Raw genomic sequence first — 18,409 nt, 5'->3', positions numbered from 1 at the left:
CCCCCCCCCCCCCCCCCCCCCCAACGCCTATTTTCTGGGTCACCCTATAGACACAACACTTCACTCTTTGTCCTCTTTTCAACCTACTGTACACTATCCAAAAATACCAAAACACAGAGCTAGAGAGCACATTATTACAAATTATACCCTACAAAGCTTATTGTTATTTCAGGACATTTAATATTATTTCATGTGCCACAAAGTTCAACAAGGAAGATCGAGTCAAGTATACAGAACAGATAGTGCCAATATATTCTAACTTGGTCTCTCCATAAATTAATACATTTTATTGTTCAATCTTCCAGAAATCTATTAGCAGAAGTTCTTAATGATAAAATATGATTAATTACTCATTATTTCCTCACCTTAAATTTTAAAAAAGTAGTTCTCGAAATTACACGTAATCTTCCAATAGGAAGTTTCCAAATTCAACGTTCTAACCTTTGAACACATTTATTTATTCAAATGAGTAGGCCCCATGACAGATACCTAATTAAAATCAATACAGCCTTGATTTTTCTCTTCCACGATATATATTATTCTATAAATTGGAATTTGACCATTATATACATATACATATAACTCTTATGAAGTGATTTTACATATTAAATCAACTCTAAATCTTTCTTGTAATTACAACCATTTGACCCTAAAAAATTTAGACCATTTCAACCGAACAAACATTTCAGCTTACTGTCTTTGTTCAATCAGTACCATAAAACTCAACCAAAAAATTATATAAAAAGAGACCCAACAAGCAACAGAAGATGAACAAAGATTTGGGTCAAAATTTACTTGAACCATGGCCAGTTTCAGAGATTTGGTTTTCTTTCTATCATTGGCTTCTTCCATTGCTGCAGTCCTCTGCAACTCAGAAGGTAAACTGAAGGCATACCAGAGAAATTTTCGTTCACATTCTCAAATTCTACGCTCTAACTTTTTATGTATATGGTGTTTCAATTACAAAAATTTAGAGGGACAAATTAGAAGAAAACATCTTAATTACCTTAAGGGTTTGAGCATTTTTGAATGTGTGTGGTTGAAATGACAGGGGATGCTCTTGCTGCATGGAAGGCTGAACTGGTTGATCCAAACAATGTCCTCCAAAGCTGGGACCCGTCTCTAGTAAATCCATGCACTTGGTTCCACATCACCTGCAACATCAATAACACGGTCACCCGAGTGTAACACATTCTACTCTCTCAAACTTTAACCTCATACATAGCCTTATTCTTTTTATTACCTGTGATTTCAACACAATCTTACTTTCTGTTTGAAGGGACCTTGGCAATGCTAGTCTCTCCGGACCCCTCGTTCCCCAACTCGCAAACTTGCCAAATCTTCAGTTCTTGTAAGATTGAGCTTTTCAAATGTTTATCTCTGTATAGTATAATGTTATCTACTCAGCTTGTAACATGAATTTTGATGAAATTTTCAGGATCATAAACGACAACAATTTGAGTGGGGTAATTCCAAAGGAGATAGGGATATTGAGCAATCTGAGGAGTTTGTTCCTGTCCAAAAACAAGTTCTCAGGGTCTTTACCACCTTCCTTGGGAAATTTGAGCTCATTGGTTTTCTTGTAAGTGCCAGCTGAAATAGTCATTTTTTGAGGTTCAAAAAGCAGTGATTTTTACGAAGATGTTTGCCATAAAACAAAATACAATTTATATACTTTTTTATTTGGTGTAGTGAAGCACATGACAACAGTTTTAGTGGAATAATTCCTGCATCTTTTGGGGCCTTGACTTCTTTGAAGAATTTGTAAGCCTTTGTGTGTTGCCACTTTGTCTTTGAAATTTAGAAGCCATCTTTTGGGGCTGGCCTTTGTGTGTTGCCACTTTGTCTTTGAAATTTAGAAGCCATCTTTTGGGGCTGTGAACTTGTGTTTTATTACAGGAGATTGGACAACAACAATTTTAGCGGCAACATCCCTTTTACTCTTCTGCAACTTGTTAACGTTGGCAATCTTCAGCTACTGTGAGTTTGCTCATAATCAATATCTAAACCAAGTTTTGAAACTGAAAAAATAGTTTTTAAAGTTTGTTTTATCTTTTGGTTAGGAATGTTTCACTAAACTCATTTATGGGAAGTGTTCGCCCGACTAATTCATCAGGTAAATAAATAAAACTAAGATCACAGCTCAATATATATATATGAATAAAAGAGAATATTTTTTTGAGATTTGAATTGTTGTTGGTTGTGGACAGCAGAGATGGCAGTGACTACAATAATACAAGACCCAAAAGCTCCAAATTAAAGTTGAAAAGGAGGATGAAGAAGACATGGCAGAGAAGGTTGAAATAAGATCATAGTCTTGCATGTAATAAATAATAATAATATGAATGTGTATTGGTGTTACTTTTGTGGTTAAACACTTTATAAAGTGGTAGAATATGTCATACATATCATTTCAGTCTTTGATATCAATAAATCCTTTTTCTTTTTCTTTTTCCTTTTGTTCCTACAGCATCTCTGATGGGCAAAGGAAAATGAAGTTTCTTTGGCAGAAACCTACCTAGGATTTAACATCTTAGGTGTTTCCATAGCAACCAAATGTAGTCGGTTTAAACCGTTCTCTAATAAAATTAATCAATATCTGCATTAAACTTCCCAAACACTCAAAGAGTATTAAAAAAAAATGTTACAAGAGTAAAGAAAAAAATGTCACAATTCAAATCTAACTCATACATCAATCACACCAAACTGCATAAATGCATATACAACTAGAATAATAGTCGTACAGGTCAACCGTTAACAAAAGTGTTATCTAACGTTGAATTTGTATACACAATCTTCCCATATCGATTAAAGAAAGGTTACTCGATCCATGAAGGAAAGAAGAGTGTCACAGTACATTCAACATTTTGTAGAAGCATTCATTTCTCAACCTAGCAAATGTAAACTAAAGGGTACAAAATTGGAAGGGAAAATAATTTTTGTTATTCTAGGTTCTTTTGGGGGATGGGTGAAAATTTTCCTTTTTTTTTTCTTCCCCATTAATTGCTTGGGGAGATACAAAACTCGTCGAATGATGAACCCAATGGCAATTATTTAGTTAATTACGTGCCAAATTGTCACCATGAAATGAGAACAGAATAGATGAGGAATTATTTACAACATTAGACCTGTACTTGATGATGGTTGGAAACAACTATGTTCGCCCCTGACCGTTTCCGACTGCCATCAATCGACTAGAATCTCCACATAAGGTTTCATCAATCTGCTCCTGTTGAAAATGAATACATCAATGTTGGAAGACAAGATAGACATGCGCAGAAAACAGAATGAAAAATCCAAGGACTCCAAAACAAGCCACAATATCTAGCTTTTCTAATGTTCTATTTCAAATTTTTACCACATAAGATGGCGATCTTGTTGATTTATTTCGCCTTTACCCAACACAACCTAATTCTTACTACTGACTTAACTCAGCATGGTTCAACAGTCATGAGTCCCTCTCATGGAAATTGCCTGTGACCACCTGAAAATGAAAAATATTCTACCTCAAAAAACCTTCATTGCTTACTAAATGTGCTCGGATCTCCTTTTCTCTAAAGTGGTTCCAATGGATATCGTTCCTCCCCTCAGTGTGTCCAATATATCCATCTCAATTGACCTTCATCTTATAGTTAGTATAAAGAGGAAAAAAACATGAACAACGATGAAAGTAATAGAGAGATATTGACTTTCACGGTTGTCTCATGTGGCATTTTTTATGCTTGAAACAAATTCATAAAATTTTCAATAACTTTTGCATCTTATCATTGGAATCTTATATAAAGATAGGTCGGCTAAAGATTTGAACATAAATACCATCATTTATCAGCATAAAGCAACATGGATATTATGTACTTGTAAATAAAATATGGTAATATCGTTTATCAGTGTCACAATATGGCATTAGTAATCATAAAATTCGTTGGATCTAGTAATATATTTTGAGAATCAAATATCCAGATGCCCCGTGCATCCAAAGATGGCCATAAACTCCTAACAAATTTAAACTAAAATTAATGCCACTTCTCATATCCATCCAAGAAATTACAGTCAACCACCCCATGCTTCAATATAAAACCTCAAATATTAAGGTTTACCTGAATATTCACAAATAGTATAAAACCTAATTCACGAGATATCTGAAGAGATTAGGAAAGTAAATTTCAGACATGGAGATTAATCGACAGGAAAGGATTCTCTTACCTTTAACTTGCAGGACCATTCTCTGAACCTGTTGATGTATGACTCCGGTTGTTAGAAAAGGTAAGTGGTGTCAAGGGAGGTGAAGATGAGTCTGGTGCCATTTCAGAAGATCGAACGGTTTCCAGAGGCTTTGGCTCGTGAAATAAGGTCTCTGTCTCCCTAGGACTCCGGGACGGAATGGAGAAACTGCGTGTGATAGTTTGAAGAGGAGGCATTGGCAATGGAGATGCTGTACTCCTTACAACAGTTTTAGTTGCAGTAGAGAGTCCTTGGCTTTTGGATACCAAAGGAGCAGAGTGACCAACTAAACTTGAAGGTCTTGACGACTTATATGTTGAACTAATGGGAGGCCTAGGAAGCTCATGAAGCTCATTTATTTTAGGTGAGGAAATAAAAGTAGGGGAAGCAACTGGGGACACTTTTGGTGATGATGACAAAGGTTGTGGTATTGGATTTCGCAAGAGAGGTCCTGAAAACAACTGGGGGTTTTTTATTGTAACAGGCTTGTTAGTTGATGGCTTACCCATTAAAGGGCCCGAAAAGGCTAGTCTCTTAAAATTTTTAGCATCAGAAGCAGCAGCTAGACTGTGCTGTAGCAAGCCATCAGACAAAGGAGGAGGTAACTGAGTGGATGATGCGTTAGTGTTACTCTCCTTCAGTACAGACTGCGCCTTTGCAGCAGCATGTCCTGACATATTTTCATCTCCCACTAACTTGCTGTACTTCCTTGGTTCCAATGGTGATGAGTGCCGCCATAAATTTTGCTGACTTATTGTCTGTGTGGTGTTAGATACCGGATTTGCAGGACCCCCAGAAATTGAACCGTTTGTATCAGCTGGGGTGGGTAGAACATATGTGTGGAACTGCCGGGTTGATGAAAGCCGCATCTGTCTTATTCTTTCAGCAGCATCAAATTTTTTATCGGGAAAAAGTGGGGCAGATTGGCTTACTGTTCTACCACCAAAAGAAAAGGAATTCCTACGATTTCTGTCAAGATTTTCCTGCAGGAAGCCACAGACAAATGTAAATTTCTGAAGATGACAGACTACATTTTCTTTGTACTTCTCAGGTGTCGATGATGTTAAATGAAAAATTGGTAAAGAACTCAAGCTATGGCCAAAGTCATACAATTTACCCAGACAGAAAAAGTGACGCACGCATGTACTCATACACTAACCAACATTATAAAACAAGTGATATTTACAATCAACATAATCTACAGAATGACTCTCCATGATAATAACACAAGGGAAGAAATCTAAAATTGTAGTTATTATTAATACATAATATACATGAAAGATACTGTGTGTACCTTCACAGCTTCCACATGATGAAATGCAAGATCTGACTGGTCCACCTGCATCAACGATACACATATTACACAAATAACAAATACATGAGAGCTTAAATTCAACAACTAAACCATGTATGATGCCTTTTCTCCTACCCATATATCCTGCTTTTCCAACACACTACATAAACATAAACATAAACATGATGCAGAACACATAATTTTCCAAAATGAAAAGGTTGGTAAAGATAGAACTCCATAATGTGCATACAAAAGTACTTATATCATTTAATAATTTGGAAAATTCTGGTCAACTTATGCAGCTTACATAAATCTACTGATCATTGTGATACAACTGCAGCCTTATGTATATACGTATCAGGGATAAGCGACCTTAGAATATATGACATCAAGAAGTTCATAGGCCATCCAATATCCAGTATGGGTAACTACCATGGTTTTGACCCATAAACATAAATTTAGGTTTACAGCCAATCCCTTCGATCAGTGGGCCAAATCATGGAAATTACAAAAGGATTGAGCTTTTTAGATATCTACAAAGACCATATACAATGAGCTGTTTCCCTATGCCATGTTTCAAATGTCCCATGAAATGTACAGATGAAAGGAAAAGACTTCTCAAATGATTGGGTGGATGTTTAAAATTAAATGATTACCTTAGAATTTCTTAATGTATCTTGATCGTGATCATTTTGCCCATAATCAAAACTTAATTCCCCATCATCCCCATCATCATAGCCATCATCATCATCAACACCATCATTATTCCCATCATCCACACTGTCGTCTTCCAGTCCACTGAATCGGTAATCAATGTGCTGTTGTTCTGTCAGTGATTTGACATGTGGTTCCACTGCTTCAAGTGATTGAAGTGCCTTCTTGAAGAAACATAACTGATTTCAAGCNTGAGAGAAGAAGAAAAGAGGAGGATCCTATAGAGACATGGGAAGAAATAGACAACGGAACCTGAGTAGCATGGTGACGAGCAGCCTGTGTGAGAAGACTATGAGACTGTCCTTGCTTCAAAGATTTCAACCGGAAAACAAATAGTGTTGCCTCATCATCATATTCTTCTCGAGCTGTTTGTAATTGTTGCAATGTAAAGCTCTCTCCTTTCACGGTTTTTGACCTCCCCTTCTCCTTGTGCCTCAGTCTCATGTACTCATATACTTCTCTGTGAATCATACAATGAAATGGGAAAACATCGTTAAAAAGAACATTAATCCAACAACCACGTTCTCATAAGCATATGGGTTTAAGTAAGAACAGTTATTTGCAACAAACCTTTTCTCGTCGCATTGTCTTTTCATCTCCTGCATCCAAGTGAAGGTCAGTATGTTAAGTGTTTCATATCAATATTCTATTCACGAGATATAATTATAAAGCCAAGTAATTTTTAACGGCACAGCGTGCTGAATGCAATTTATTCACAAACAGAATAAAGATAAATAATGTACAGGAAATTATGGTACACCCAGAGAGATATCTATATTACACTTATAATATATTCTGCATAGTTAACCCAATAATCATGTCAACATTTACACCTACACACAGAAAAGAACTGAAAAGTTACAAATGCCTAAAATGGAGGAAATTAACAACCAACCAAGAAAATGGAAAAGGGATTACTAAAACCAAGAAAATGGAAAAGGGATTACTAAAACCAAGAAAATGATCGGTCAAACTTGCATGCTTTGGACTCTTGTACATGTACCAATTTGAGATAATTAGATACAGTAAACGAGGCTTTCCTTATTCTTGAAACATTTAGGATTTCGAATTTCCAAAACATCTATTTCAGCCTTCAGTGACTAACTATCCGTTCACTGTCCAAAACATGAAAATAAAAAGGAAGGGAAAAGTGTATCTCAGCGTTCAAAACTTTTGTCCAGATTATTCCACTATCCTGTAGATGTCATTCCAGTAAAAACATCCCACAAACAACTAGAGGGTAGAGGGATGCGGACAGCAGCTAACTACAAACCTTCACCATTTAGAAGTAGTTCTGTAGAACTTAGTAGATCTTCAACACAAATTTCATTGCTGAGAACTAGATGCCCGTACATACATGAATGGCCAAAGAATGAGGATCAACGATGGAGGATCATTATATTATACAACAGTAACTCATTACAAACTGATGCCCACAAACAAGGTAGCATGGCCAGTTGCAGATTGTGTGCAGTAATTACTATAAAAATCTGAAAGAAGAGCAGCCATATACAATTAGATCAAAAAACCATCTAGACATACCTCAACAGTTCGAAGTTGATTCAGAAGAGACTCAGATGGGCGTGTTATAGTTTGTGAAATATGAGATCGCTGGCAAATTGACAGTACTGAATTTAGCACTCAAAACCCAAGAACTTTGACATTCGATACGTAGATAGATAGAATGCCAGAGAGAGAGAGAGAGAGAGAGAGAGAGAGAGAGAGAAGCCAGCTCACATATCGATCTACAAGTTTCTGGAGTTCAAACTGCACCTTTCCCAGCATTATCAGAACCTTACCTGCATGGGGGTAAGAATATACATAAACTCATAAATCCCAAGTTTGAGATAATAATAACAACTAAGCCAACAACGCCTAGAAAATGTTTAACACACAAAAATGCTTCAAACAGGAAGTAACTTCATGCAACTAGCACAAGTTATTTATTTATTTTTTTATTGGTAACAGAAAAATTACTGATCAGCAAAAGATTGCAATAAGCTAAGAGAATGCAGCGACCACCAAATAAATAAAAAAATAGAAGTTAAAAAATCCACCTAAAATAAAGAAAAGGAAAAGATGCACCAAAATCTCAAGGCTTGAGAATATAAAGGTCTCAGCACAATTGCAAAAAGAAATATGAGAAGACATTTCCATTCATGATACTCTTTTCGGAAAATATAGTCCAGGATTAAAAAATAGATATGCCTGCGCCAAGAAACGGCATTTCCTTAAGCTACAGAATTTCAGATACACCTACGTAATTATCAGTGTATCGACATCACCCCTCATTAACACGCCTATTGTAATTAAATGCATTGAGGAAAAAAAATTAGATTTAACGCACCACTGTCTTCATCATCATTCAGTGCAGTTTTCTCAAGAAGACATGCACCCATTTCTTGTAAAGACACTGAGAATTCTGAAAATAAGGCATAAGAACCACAATTAGATAATGAAGTAGCAGGACCAGTGATGCCAACGGTGATAGAGATATTAAATCTGGCATCCCCATAGATTTAAGAAGGCTAAAAATCAAAATTATATATCATGAAAGTGAAAGAGTCGTGCGGCGTTATGCATTAAAAGAAATAAATTTGACATTCATACATAGAGCCAAAGCAGGTGAATAAAACAGCAAGATGTATTCAAATATTATTAAGAAAATCCACCGGGAAAAGAGTCGGAACAAAACAAGTAAATCCATCAAACCAGTTTTCTCGAGATTTGAAAAATAACCAACTCAACAGTGCAGCAACATTGACTAAAACAGCCATAGAGTTCACGTCACTGAGTATTGTGCATTAGAGCATCCTATTTATGATTCAATTATCTTGGTGATTCTTTTTTCTTATTATTATTATTATTATTCATTCCTTCGCAATTGCATATATACTGATAAAAAGCTGATCATTAAATGAATCTACAATCAAATAAGACCATTACAAATGAAACATTCATGTCATGTGGCATTTTGTTTGCAGAGAAAAATGTAAATGAAGTAAACCATCATAACACTGTCCTGAGCCGAGCAGCTGGGACGAGATATGAAAGAGAGTTAACAGAAACTCAATGAGTTGGAACATTGGTTGATCTAAAAATTACCATAAGCACTATTTTCGGTAGCGGCAGCTGCAGAAAGTAAGCTATCATAACAGTCCCTCATTTCTTCCATGTCCTGAAAGCACAATACCACACTAACCAGTAAGAATTTGATTGTGTTTCTAAACACCTAAACAATCCTGAAACACTCCTACGAAAAAGGAGAGGAAGAGAGAGGGAGGACAGAAAAAGAAAAGAAAGAAAAAGAGAATACAATCTCTTCCCGCCAGAGCCAAAACCCTAAATTCCCCTTTCCATTCTTCCCCGTGCTTCTAATAAATCTCAGTTAATTGCCAGAAACAAAATCCCACTATTAAGGATAAGTTCATCAGCTAAAAAACTTCACGAGACTGAGAAGATTACTAAAAAACAAAACTAAAATCTCAGGATGAAATTGAAGAAAACTGGAAGAACCCTCGTATAGAATTCGCAATTCCCGAAGAAGGCAAAGAGAAAGAGTAAAAGGGTAGAAGCAAAAGAAGTAATAATAAATAAAATACCCGAGCAGCCTGAGCAAGCTCATCCAATTGAGCCAAAGGACGAGGATCTACACGGCCCTTAGGTTCGTGCTTGTGCAGTCCAAAACCCGTCAACTTCCTCAAAGAAGTCTTCATTGTGCTGCTCCTTTCTGGTGTATCCCTTCACGAAATCGGAGAAGGGAAAGAAATCGAAGCAATTCGGGAAGTCTAAGAGGGGAAAAGCAAATAAAGATGCAGAGAGGAGGAGGAGGAGGAGGAGGAGGAGGAGGAGGAGGAGATGTGCAAGATGAAGAAAGCCCTCAATCTCAATGCAAATTTTTTCTTCGTTCAAACTCCTCCATTCTCAGCTTGCGTCAGGCAGAAATGGAAGACCCAAAAATCAATTAATAATATTCATTAATTCCCATTTCGATCCAAAGAAAAAAAACTCAAACCCTGTCGTTCTTCTTCTCCTATATTGACTTCAATTTTATTTATTTATTTATTTATTTTAACAAAAACAAATAGTTTAATAATTTTTATAATAATAAAATAAATAAATAAGTGTGCAGAATTAGTGGAATTGATCATTCCAGTTTGACTGTGTTTTCATTGATCGGGAGGATACAATTATTCATTTTTATTTAATCCTATTTTTTTAGAAATGTTATTATTATTGTAATCTTCCAATCATATTTTAATTATTATTAATTCATTTTCTTTGCGTTCCACAATCAATGCTCATTTTCCATTCCATCTTTAGTTAATATATTAATTCCTTTTCTTTTACGAATATAATTTCTTTCTAATATTTTGTTTTTCTTTTAAGATCCTGACTAAATTCTTGGTGGATATAATTTTTTAATATGCTGACAACACATAAAAAGAAATAAAATATTCAAATTTCCACTCACATATATGCATTGATGATTGAACTAAAAGAGTAAGCATGAAAAAAGTAGTGAATGTTCCATATATTATCATTGAATTGAAATTTAAAAATAAACATTGAATTTAGTGGCGGAAGAAACTGGAAGCACCCATCCATAAATGTCACAGAGAAACAAATGAGAGTTGTAATTTAATTTTTGTTGGGAGTGTGAAGTATAATAATATAACAATAAATATGTGGGGGGAAATTGGAATAATGAAAGAAGAAGGGAAAACGATGATTCAATTTCCCTGACATTGAAATTCATTACAATTAATAATCGTGTTTACTTTTGAGTTATTTCCAAAAATGTAAAAATGAAACTTTAAAACAATTGAGCTCACCTTTTCTTTTCCCCCTTCTTACGTACAAAAGTTGTAATAAATGCAATTAAGAAGTGGGTGCTATTTTACTAATATTTTAGCACAGTTTAGGAATTAAATTTCTTCTTTTACTCCAATTTTAGTTATTTAATTTTGAAGGTACCGCACATGAGATCTAATCCACATGCATTTAAAACCCAGTTTAGAATGGAGACAGATCATTTGTTTTTCCTTATTATCAAGAATTTGTCAATAAATGGCTTGTTTTATTTTTAATGCTCAAATAAGAAACTTTTCAAAAAGAAAAACTTGGTTGGCCGAGTAAACTTTTCAAAAATGATATGTTTTTCCAAATGTTCAAAATAAAAAAGGTCAACAGCTTGAAAATAATAATTAAGGTCTACAGCCGATCAAACCTTCTATACCACGTTGTCGGCCTTGAAACAACATCGCTTCCTTCTTTCTTTTCCTTCTGATTTTTAAAGTCTCCAATTTTTTAAGTTCATTGCCTTACCCGAAAATTCACTTTTATTTGGAAATTCATTAAGAAAATTCAATTATTTGTCAAGAAGACATATTGTCAACTATATAAATCTACTTCTCTCTCTAATTAACCATTTTCAATTAGAAGAAAAATGTTATTCGATAACCTGTACATTTCTGCAAAGTGCATTAAGAACGCGGAGACAGGCAGTATGAACTATAAAAGAAGTAACAAGAAAGGATTCTACCAGAGAATTTTGACTTTTGACTTACTTCCTCATTGGATAAAAAATAACTGTTGGAAACTCTTAGTTTATACCAGAGTAGAAAGAGAAACAGCCAAACAGCAACTTCTGTTTAGAGTTTTTCAAATCCCTATTAAAAAAGCAAGAACCTAATCAAACGACCTTGAAATATCATTATTCGAAACTAAAATCAAACTAAATCATGTTTCCTCAAATGAACAAACAAGTCCATGTTTCCCCCACTTTCTAAAATAGCATTTGAACAGCACAAAAGATTCATAAACAGACAATTCATACCAACCCAACCAACATAGAAACCATGTGAACATGATTAAAATGGTAAATAAATTTATTAGAATATACGTATATATTCTATGCCAGTAGGTCCTTTGGTTTTCACATTAAGGAAAGCTAAGACCAAGGGAAGATTCAAACTTACAAGACAAACAAAAGGTTTGTTGGGCAAAGCAGAAGAAGCATCTGACTATGAAAATAGAGTTGAAAAAACGAAATTCCCGTCCTTGACAATATTCTCCCAAGTTATTTAACAACTTGGCTACGTCCCCAGACCAAACATCATCACAGAAACAATGTAACAGTTGCCATACTATGAATACAGTAGATTGACCGTGACACCCTGCATCTGCTAAGCCAGATATGATTTTACAAGTGTCAAATATATTCACTAAAAGCCAAATCCTTGCACGGACCACCAATTTTCATCCTATAGCTGTGATGATTTTGGCAAGAAACGATGTTTCTTTTCACAAAAATATATCGTACTTTGATTGGACTTGCCCGTTAAAAAAATGGTTGTAATTGTCTTGACAATAAAAGTCATCGAGAGGTTTTATTGTACAAGGGAAAAGTGAAATTTCTCCTTGATTCAGGGAACAGGAACAGAAAAGGACAAAGAAGTCATTGAATCTTACCCTAAGATGGAATAACTTTCCAGATTGGAAGGGCAAAATCAACCAGTTGCGGCCAAAGGTACGGCTCTGTAGCATGCTCTTTTTGCTGCTCGAACAATGTCCTCAATCTATACAATTATTACCATCAAGCAATGAAAACCAACGATCAGGAGTGGAGCAAACAAGAATGGGGCAATTGCCTCCTTTAGTTCATAAATAGACTCAACAAATCATATAACATAGCTATAATTTTTAAATCTTGGCTCTAAGTTGCCCCCTAGTTTGTAGAACTAAAAAGATTGTGTATATAAATCATGGAAAAAGGTAAAATTTCATGAGAACATGTTGAAAAGATATTGACCAGAGAAGGATTTCGCTGTTGTTACTTTGATAAGGACTAAATGTTACAGTTTTTATGATCTCTGCCACCACGTCAAATGAACTTTTGATGAATGCTTACTAGATCAGCGACAAATATCTCATTATATAATTTCTTTCTTCTTTCTTTCTTCATTCTTTCTCAATTTGAAAGTACAGTAAACTTTTCAGGGTGGATATAAGGCTTTTAGAAAAGGTAGGGCAATGAACCTGAGGGACAGCCATCCTTTCGAGATTGGCTGCATAAGGCATAGGAATGTCAGCCCCTGAAATCCTCTCCACTGGCGCATCAAGATAGCCAAAACTGTCCTCCACAACAGATGCACTGCCGACATAAAAATAAATATTCACATTAAGTTAATAGGGAAACTTCAAAATCAATCAAGAAGATGAACGAACATGAGAAGAGGGGGAAAATGACAAACCAAATCTCAGCACCAACGCCGTGCTGAGGGAACCCTTCTTCAACTGTTACTAATCTGTTGGTCTTCCTAACTGAAGCATTAATTGTGGCTCTGTCTAGCGGTCGAATAGAACGCAGGTTTATAACCTATAACAACATAGGCTAATTACACTTTTGATTAACAAAACAAAATCAATGTACATATATCCAAAAGAAAAAGTCAATCATCAGGCAAAAATTACCTCAGCACTAATTCCTTCTTTGGAAAGTTCTTCAGCTGCCTGACAATCCAAGCATTATAATTAGTCATAGACAGAGAGATGAGGGAATTTTCCAGCATCCAAGTATCCTTAAATGCCACTAAACATGTGAATCAAAATATAATACGACACACCCACACCCAGTAAAATCTCTTTCAACTGCCCATTACTACAACCTAAAAGTTGCCAGTAAAACAATATAGCATCTTAGGGTACGATCTTCAGATCCATCTCAATTGGTGGAACGTCGTTAATGCAAAGTTGTCACTGTTTACATGAAGTGCATAAGGAATCTTTTGGAACCCCAATAGATTTTCCTTGAAATCAAACATAATGCATGAGAAAAACCCCAGAAGATCTGTGAGATAACTTCTATTTCCATTTCTTATAATCAAAATGTCACAACTAAAAGAATCGCTTCTCAACAGCAGGTTTAGGGATACATATTCAAGAAAGTTATACTTTAAATCCCATTTAGCCATGAAAGAACTAATCTTGCCCCTTGCAGGTCAACCTAGTCCTTGACATAGCCAGTTAAGTTTACAAATTAAAAATAAACAACCAATCCCCCATGAACAAAATAACTGAAGGATACTGACCTTAAGTGCATAGCCCACCATCTTCGAAAAGGCAGTAATAGTCACATCCTTCCCTTCTCTCTCAATCTATCAAAAATTAATGATATAAAGTTAAACATCGAAGATGAATAGCAGAACAGAAAACATCTTCTGAAATATATCAAAAGCACCAACAGAATCACCTTAGCTTTTCCTATGGGAGCGGTGAAACTGGAATCGAGGACCTCAGCAGAAACAGGGAATGATTCACCATATCTGATACAACAGTGCACATAATTAACGATTATTTTCTCAGAATATATATGGACATTTTCATTCACCACTTACAATAACTCATTTTCAAGAAACACCACAGGATCTGGATCCCTTATGGCAGCCTTTAAAAGCCCACGAGCATCTTCAGATGAATATGGGGCCAAAACTTTCAAGCCAGGACAGGAGCCATACCATGCTGCATAACACTGTACAGGAAAATTTGAAATACATTTCAAGGATTTCTCTCTTCCACCATTTGAAATTATGCCTAAAAATGTATTTTTCATCGATAAATTAAACTTTTATTGACAAACGAAAGAATACCAAAAAGCCAGCACAGAAACAGACTAACAAAAAAACGAGCCTAAAACATGGCAGCCCAAAAGAGTCAAACAAGAAAGGGCTTTGGTCTAAAAGCATAAAGCCTAGTGAATAACAAAAGTCACACACATACATACATATACACATATATACACACACACACATATGTATAAATACACAAGGTGCACACATGAAAGAGAAAAGGGGAAGAAAGAAAAATCAACCTGAGAGTGCTGGGCACCAACTCCAGCAGCTGCACCATTGGGCCCTCTGAAGACAATTGGCACAGAAATTTGGCCAGCTGACATATAATTTGTTTTTGCCGCAGAGTTAATGATATGATCAATGGCCTACAGCAATGAGAAGGAGGTGAGACAACCAATGATTGAAAAGGAGAGTCGGAGTAAAAAACAATAGAAGAATCAATACAAAAAACACTACATTAGACTTGCACATTTATACTAATAATGAGTTGATAATATTGTGACTATTGAGCCCTAAAAAAGCAAAAAGATAGTCAAAGAGCAAAGACAAACATTGTGAAGGGAGAAGTTGGAGAATTGAGCAACAGGAAGAATTAATACAGCCAAAATGCTTAAAGGATAGATACATTCAATTAGCACGCAACTCTAACACAAAGAAAGAAAAAATCGAGATCAGAAGAAAAGTGGAACATGAAGCTATACAAGGAATCCATACAGTAAAAACTAGAAACAAATGCACTTTAATGAATGGTCTATTGAAATTATTATAACTATATTGGATTTACAGGTCAATATTACCACAGGGTTTTTTCACGTCAATCCTCAACACATTGGTGCCTGTGATTTTAGAAACTATTTAAAACACACAAAAAAATGTAATCAATCAAATTTACTTTGAAAACCGAAGACCAAATACAGTCACCACTGCTACCAGATGATTTAGAATCGAAACAACTAATGAAGGAAAGTAGAGCATATCACAAGGCAACAACAAAACACTTTCATCAAAGTTTTTCATTAAGCAGACAGAGTTCAATGTCGAGATTTAAAGTTAGATAGGACAAGCAACACCCAATATGAACAGGAATTGCATGCAATTCATGGTTCTAACCTGCATGGAGAAATTAAAAGTCATAAACTCCACAACAGGCTTCAGACCATGGTAAGCAGCACCAACACCAATACCAGCAAACCCAGCCTGCATAAATTTTGATGACATTAAGGATAGAAGTATATAAACATTTTCCTTTAATATAGTTCTCAACCATAGCAGTACAAATTCAAACCAGCTCAATAACATTGAAGGAAAAAGAATAATTTCTGGGTGAAGTAACAACCTCTGTGATTGGGGTATCAAGAACCCTCTCTGGACCATACTTCTCCAAGAGCCCTTTGGTTATCTACTTGAGGAGAGAGGCCAAAATTTGTCAAAAAATACAATACAAACAATAAAACATTCAAATATCACATGAATTAGAGATTATCTCTTCAACAAATCTAACCTTATAGGCACCCTGATATTCTCCAACCTGCATTAGAATGTTTGAAATTAGCCAAAAGGATAGACATATCAATGTAATATACAGATAGAAACGTTCATAATCATTCTCCCTCACCTCTTCACCCATCAAAAATACTTTAGGATCAGCGGACATTTCTTCATCAAGTGCAGAGTTTAGAGCATCTCTCACTGTCATCTGTGCATATTTGGAATAAATTTTGGGGAGAAAATGGTAAGCCTTTTATTTTCATACAACAACGTTGAGCAGCAATAAGCATTCCTCAAGTATAATACTAATGTAAAAGAAGAATTCAACAAATAAATAAATGGAAAGCAATTACATAATGCAAAAATATCTAAACTATGGGTTACTATAAATAACCCACTCAATAGTGAGACAAGGGAAATATAGTCCTAAACATTATTTTCAAACGAGGAAAAAAACCTATGATCACCAACTTTCTTTAAAATTAAAAGGAATCTTATCCATTATTGTTGACAAAAAAAACCAAATTACACTACAAAAAAAATTTCAGCATACAAAATCGAAGAATGGCCCTAACAAACCTACCCTAAAGCAACAAGGACATGATGCATTGAAACTATGAAAACACTAGCTGAGACTGAATAAGAAAAGAAAAGGTATTGAAGGACACAAGACAGTGTATTACCTCTTTTGCTGCAGATGAATAGTATCTGGATGCCGATGCAGCAGGGCGAAGTCTCTGCAAAGACTGCCCGGAAATCTAAAAAAAAAGCATACATACACGAGAAATAACTAAAATCATCGGAGAAAAAACGTACATCTGATGCAAAAACAAATTTCATTTTAAAGCATGGAACCGAACCAAAATAGAGGAGGCTGCAGCGCCAGCTTTTTGCCGAACGATTCCCCACATATCTTTTTTTCGCGCGCGAAAGATTGCTCTACAAAACAAAAACTTACGTATTTCAAACGATCCAAATCCCAGTTCCACTTCAAACACACAATATCTAACAAACATCAATTACACGCAATTTCCAACCAGTTTCACTTTCAACTTCGGCAATAGAGTAAAAAAACGACATCGACATCTAAATCACCATCCACAACAATATCAGTTACATAGTGATGCATTCGCAAAAATAACTTATGAAGCCGGATTGGAAAACCTTAATTGCAAAATCAATTGGAAAGAATCACATAGCTTAAGTGGAAAAAAGCGGCAGCTAGAAGATAATCAGATTCGTGGATTAACGAAGATGGGAAAGCATAAGAAGCAAACCTGACTGTCGTTTATGGAGTTTAGATCACTGCAAATTGGATCCGATCAGACGGGGGATTTGGGGAAATGGAGGGGTTTGAAGACTGCAAGCCACCACCTTACCAAACTCTCCTAAAATTAATTATATTTCTTTTCCCTTTCTTCAATTTCTACTTTTGGATTTTCTTTTTCTAATTTTTGTTAATTACTCTTTGATTTCTAATAATTAAAATTCCGCAAACGACTGCTACTGTTAGGCTACGGACAGTCGGGGTGCGTAAAATCTAGTGAAGCAGAAACCATATTAAGATGGTGTATCTGCATAAAGATTTCTCATAACAAACAGATCTGACGTTTAATATCTCATCTGTCGTTCACCGGCGAGAATCTAACGGTTTGATGGGCGATAGTTTTAACAGTAATTGTGTGTATTGTTCCATTCAAGTAGAACCCGATAGGCGACGGAGATTATTCCATCACGGACGTCGATGTGAGTCGAGCTTTGTTTAATGGCCTAATTATTTTGTCTTAATTTCAGATTTTAGAAATATTCTCACCATATGTATAAAAGTTACGTTTACATTCATATAATATCCAATTTTAAAATTTTTATGTGAAAGTATGTTGTTCCTTTTATAAATAAACAAATCTTTTTAAAAAAAAATCAAACCTTTTGAGAGAATGAAATTCAATTATCATCGTTTAAAATAGTAATTGACGTGTTTTGTAATAATAATTTTGCTATCATCGATTTTCAATCATTCATAATTATACAAACAAAATTATTTTAAATATTTAGAATG

The 18,409-nt window shown here is 35.2% G+C and overlaps 3 protein-coding genes across 7 annotated transcripts; 1 reads left to right on the top strand and 2 right to left on the bottom strand.

Moving 5' to 3' along the window:
* Nucleotides 1–617: 617 nt before the first annotated feature.
* LOC111779247 (leucine-rich repeat protein 1-like) lies at nucleotides 618–2,421 on the top strand. 2 transcript variants are annotated; one of them, XM_023659361.1, is made up of 8 exons: nucleotides 618–878; nucleotides 1,052–1,184; nucleotides 1,280–1,351; nucleotides 1,439–1,582; nucleotides 1,693–1,764; nucleotides 1,900–1,980; nucleotides 2,064–2,116; nucleotides 2,214–2,421. In XM_023659361.1, the coding sequence occupies exons 1-8, from the start codon at nucleotides 803–805 to the stop codon at nucleotides 2,258–2,260; spliced, it is 678 nt and encodes a 225-aa protein (XP_023515129.1). In that variant the 5' UTR covers nucleotides 618–802; the 3' UTR covers nucleotides 2,261–2,421. The 2 variants fall into 2 exon arrangements, with proteins under 2 accessions (XP_023515129.1, XP_023515128.1); XM_023659360.1 differs by having other exon boundaries at nucleotides 2,211–2,408.
* Nucleotides 2,422–2,688: 267 nt separating this feature from the next.
* LOC111778689 (uncharacterized protein At2g33490-like) lies at nucleotides 2,689–10,195 on the bottom strand. 4 transcript variants are annotated; one of them, XR_002812596.1, is made up of 12 exons: nucleotides 9,832–10,195; nucleotides 9,335–9,407; nucleotides 8,577–8,651; nucleotides 7,967–8,028; nucleotides 7,772–7,840; nucleotides 6,800–6,828; nucleotides 6,482–6,689; nucleotides 6,172–6,408; nucleotides 5,516–5,560; nucleotides 4,204–5,204; nucleotides 3,359–3,484; nucleotides 2,689–3,229 (listed from the first exon to the last, which is right to left on the bottom strand). XR_002812596.1 is itself a non-coding variant. In XM_023658658.1 (11 exons), exons 1-10 carry the CDS (start codon nucleotides 9,943–9,945, stop codon nucleotides 4,206–4,208), a joined length of 1,911 nt encoding a protein of 636 aa, XP_023514426.1. In that variant the 5' UTR covers nucleotides 9,946–10,195; the 3' UTR covers nucleotides 2,689–3,223; nucleotides 4,204–4,205. The 4 variants fall into 4 exon arrangements, 2 of the variants coding, with proteins under 2 accessions (XP_023514426.1, XP_023514425.1); XR_002812597.1 differs by having other exon boundaries at nucleotides 2,689–3,223; XM_023658658.1 differs by lacking the exon at nucleotides 3,359–3,484 and having other exon boundaries at nucleotides 2,689–3,223.
* Nucleotides 10,196–12,376: 2,181 nt separating this feature from the next.
* Nucleotides 12,377–17,778, bottom strand: LOC111778688 (pyruvate dehydrogenase E1 component subunit beta-1, mitochondrial-like). The gene is made up of 15 exons (XM_023658656.1): nucleotides 17,628–17,778; nucleotides 17,211–17,289; nucleotides 17,034–17,108; nucleotides 16,478–16,558; nucleotides 16,364–16,390; nucleotides 16,199–16,261; nucleotides 15,973–16,059; nucleotides 15,102–15,227; nucleotides 14,629–14,762; nucleotides 14,484–14,556; nucleotides 14,323–14,388; nucleotides 13,706–13,744; nucleotides 13,486–13,610; nucleotides 13,271–13,385; nucleotides 12,377–12,810 (listed from the first exon to the last, which is right to left on the bottom strand). Exons 2-15 carry the CDS (start codon nucleotides 17,259–17,261, stop codon nucleotides 12,742–12,744), a joined length of 1,131 nt encoding a protein of 376 aa, XP_023514424.1. The 5' UTR covers nucleotides 17,262–17,289; nucleotides 17,628–17,778; the 3' UTR covers nucleotides 12,377–12,741.
* Between the last annotated feature and the right edge of the window lie 631 nt (nucleotides 17,779–18,409).

Source organism: Cucurbita pepo, chromosome LG17 (genome assembly GCF_002806865.2).
Source record: "Cucurbita pepo subsp. pepo cultivar mu-cu-16 chromosome LG17, ASM280686v2, whole genome shotgun sequence".
Classification (NCBI taxonomy): Eukaryota; Viridiplantae; Streptophyta; class Magnoliopsida; order Cucurbitales; family Cucurbitaceae; genus Cucurbita; species Cucurbita pepo.
Note: the sequence above shows the minus strand (reverse complement) of the source record. Positions and strands in the feature narration are given on the sequence as shown.

What these genes read in the sequence shown, in the direction of transcription:
- LOC111778689 (XM_023658658.1), bottom strand. Translation starts at nt 9,945, where the DNA reads ATGAAGACTTCTTTGAGGAAGTTGACGGGTTTTGGACTGCACAAGCAC. An exon ending in GAATGATGATGAAGACAGTG is followed by an intron (nt 8,029 to 8,576) that starts GTGCGTTAAATC and finishes ACCCCCATGCAG; the next exon opens with GTAAGGTTCTGATAATGCTG. An exon ending in AGAAACTTGTAGATCGATAT is followed by an intron (nt 7,841 to 7,966) that starts GTGAGCTGGCTT and finishes TCAATTTGCCAG; the next exon opens with CGATCTCATATTTCACAAAC.
- LOC111778688 (XM_023658656.1), bottom strand. Translation starts at nt 17,261, where the DNA reads ATGTGGGGAATCGTTCGGCAAAAAGCTGGCGCTGCAGCCTCCTCTATT. An exon ending in TTGATACCCCAATCACAGAG is followed by an intron (nt 16,060 to 16,198) that starts GTTGTTACTTCA and finishes AAATTTATGCAG; the next exon opens with GCTGGGTTTGCTGGTATTGG. An exon ending in CTCCCATAGGAAAAGCTAAG is followed by an intron (nt 14,389 to 14,483) that starts GTGATTCTGTTG and finishes AATTTTTGATAG; the next exon opens with ATTGAGAGAGAAGGGAAGGA.
- LOC111779247 (XM_023659360.1), top strand. Translation starts at nt 803, where the DNA reads ATGGCCAGTTTCAGAGATTTGGTTTTCTTTCTATCATTGGCTTCTTCC. An exon ending in AGTCCTCTGCAACTCAGAAG is followed by an intron (nt 879 to 1,051) that starts GTAAACTGAAGG and finishes TTGAAATGACAG; the next exon opens with GGGATGCTCTTGCTGCATGG. An exon ending in GTTGGCAATCTTCAGCTACT is followed by an intron (nt 1,981 to 2,063) that starts GTGAGTTTGCTC and finishes TCTTTTGGTTAG; the next exon opens with GAATGTTTCACTAAACTCAT.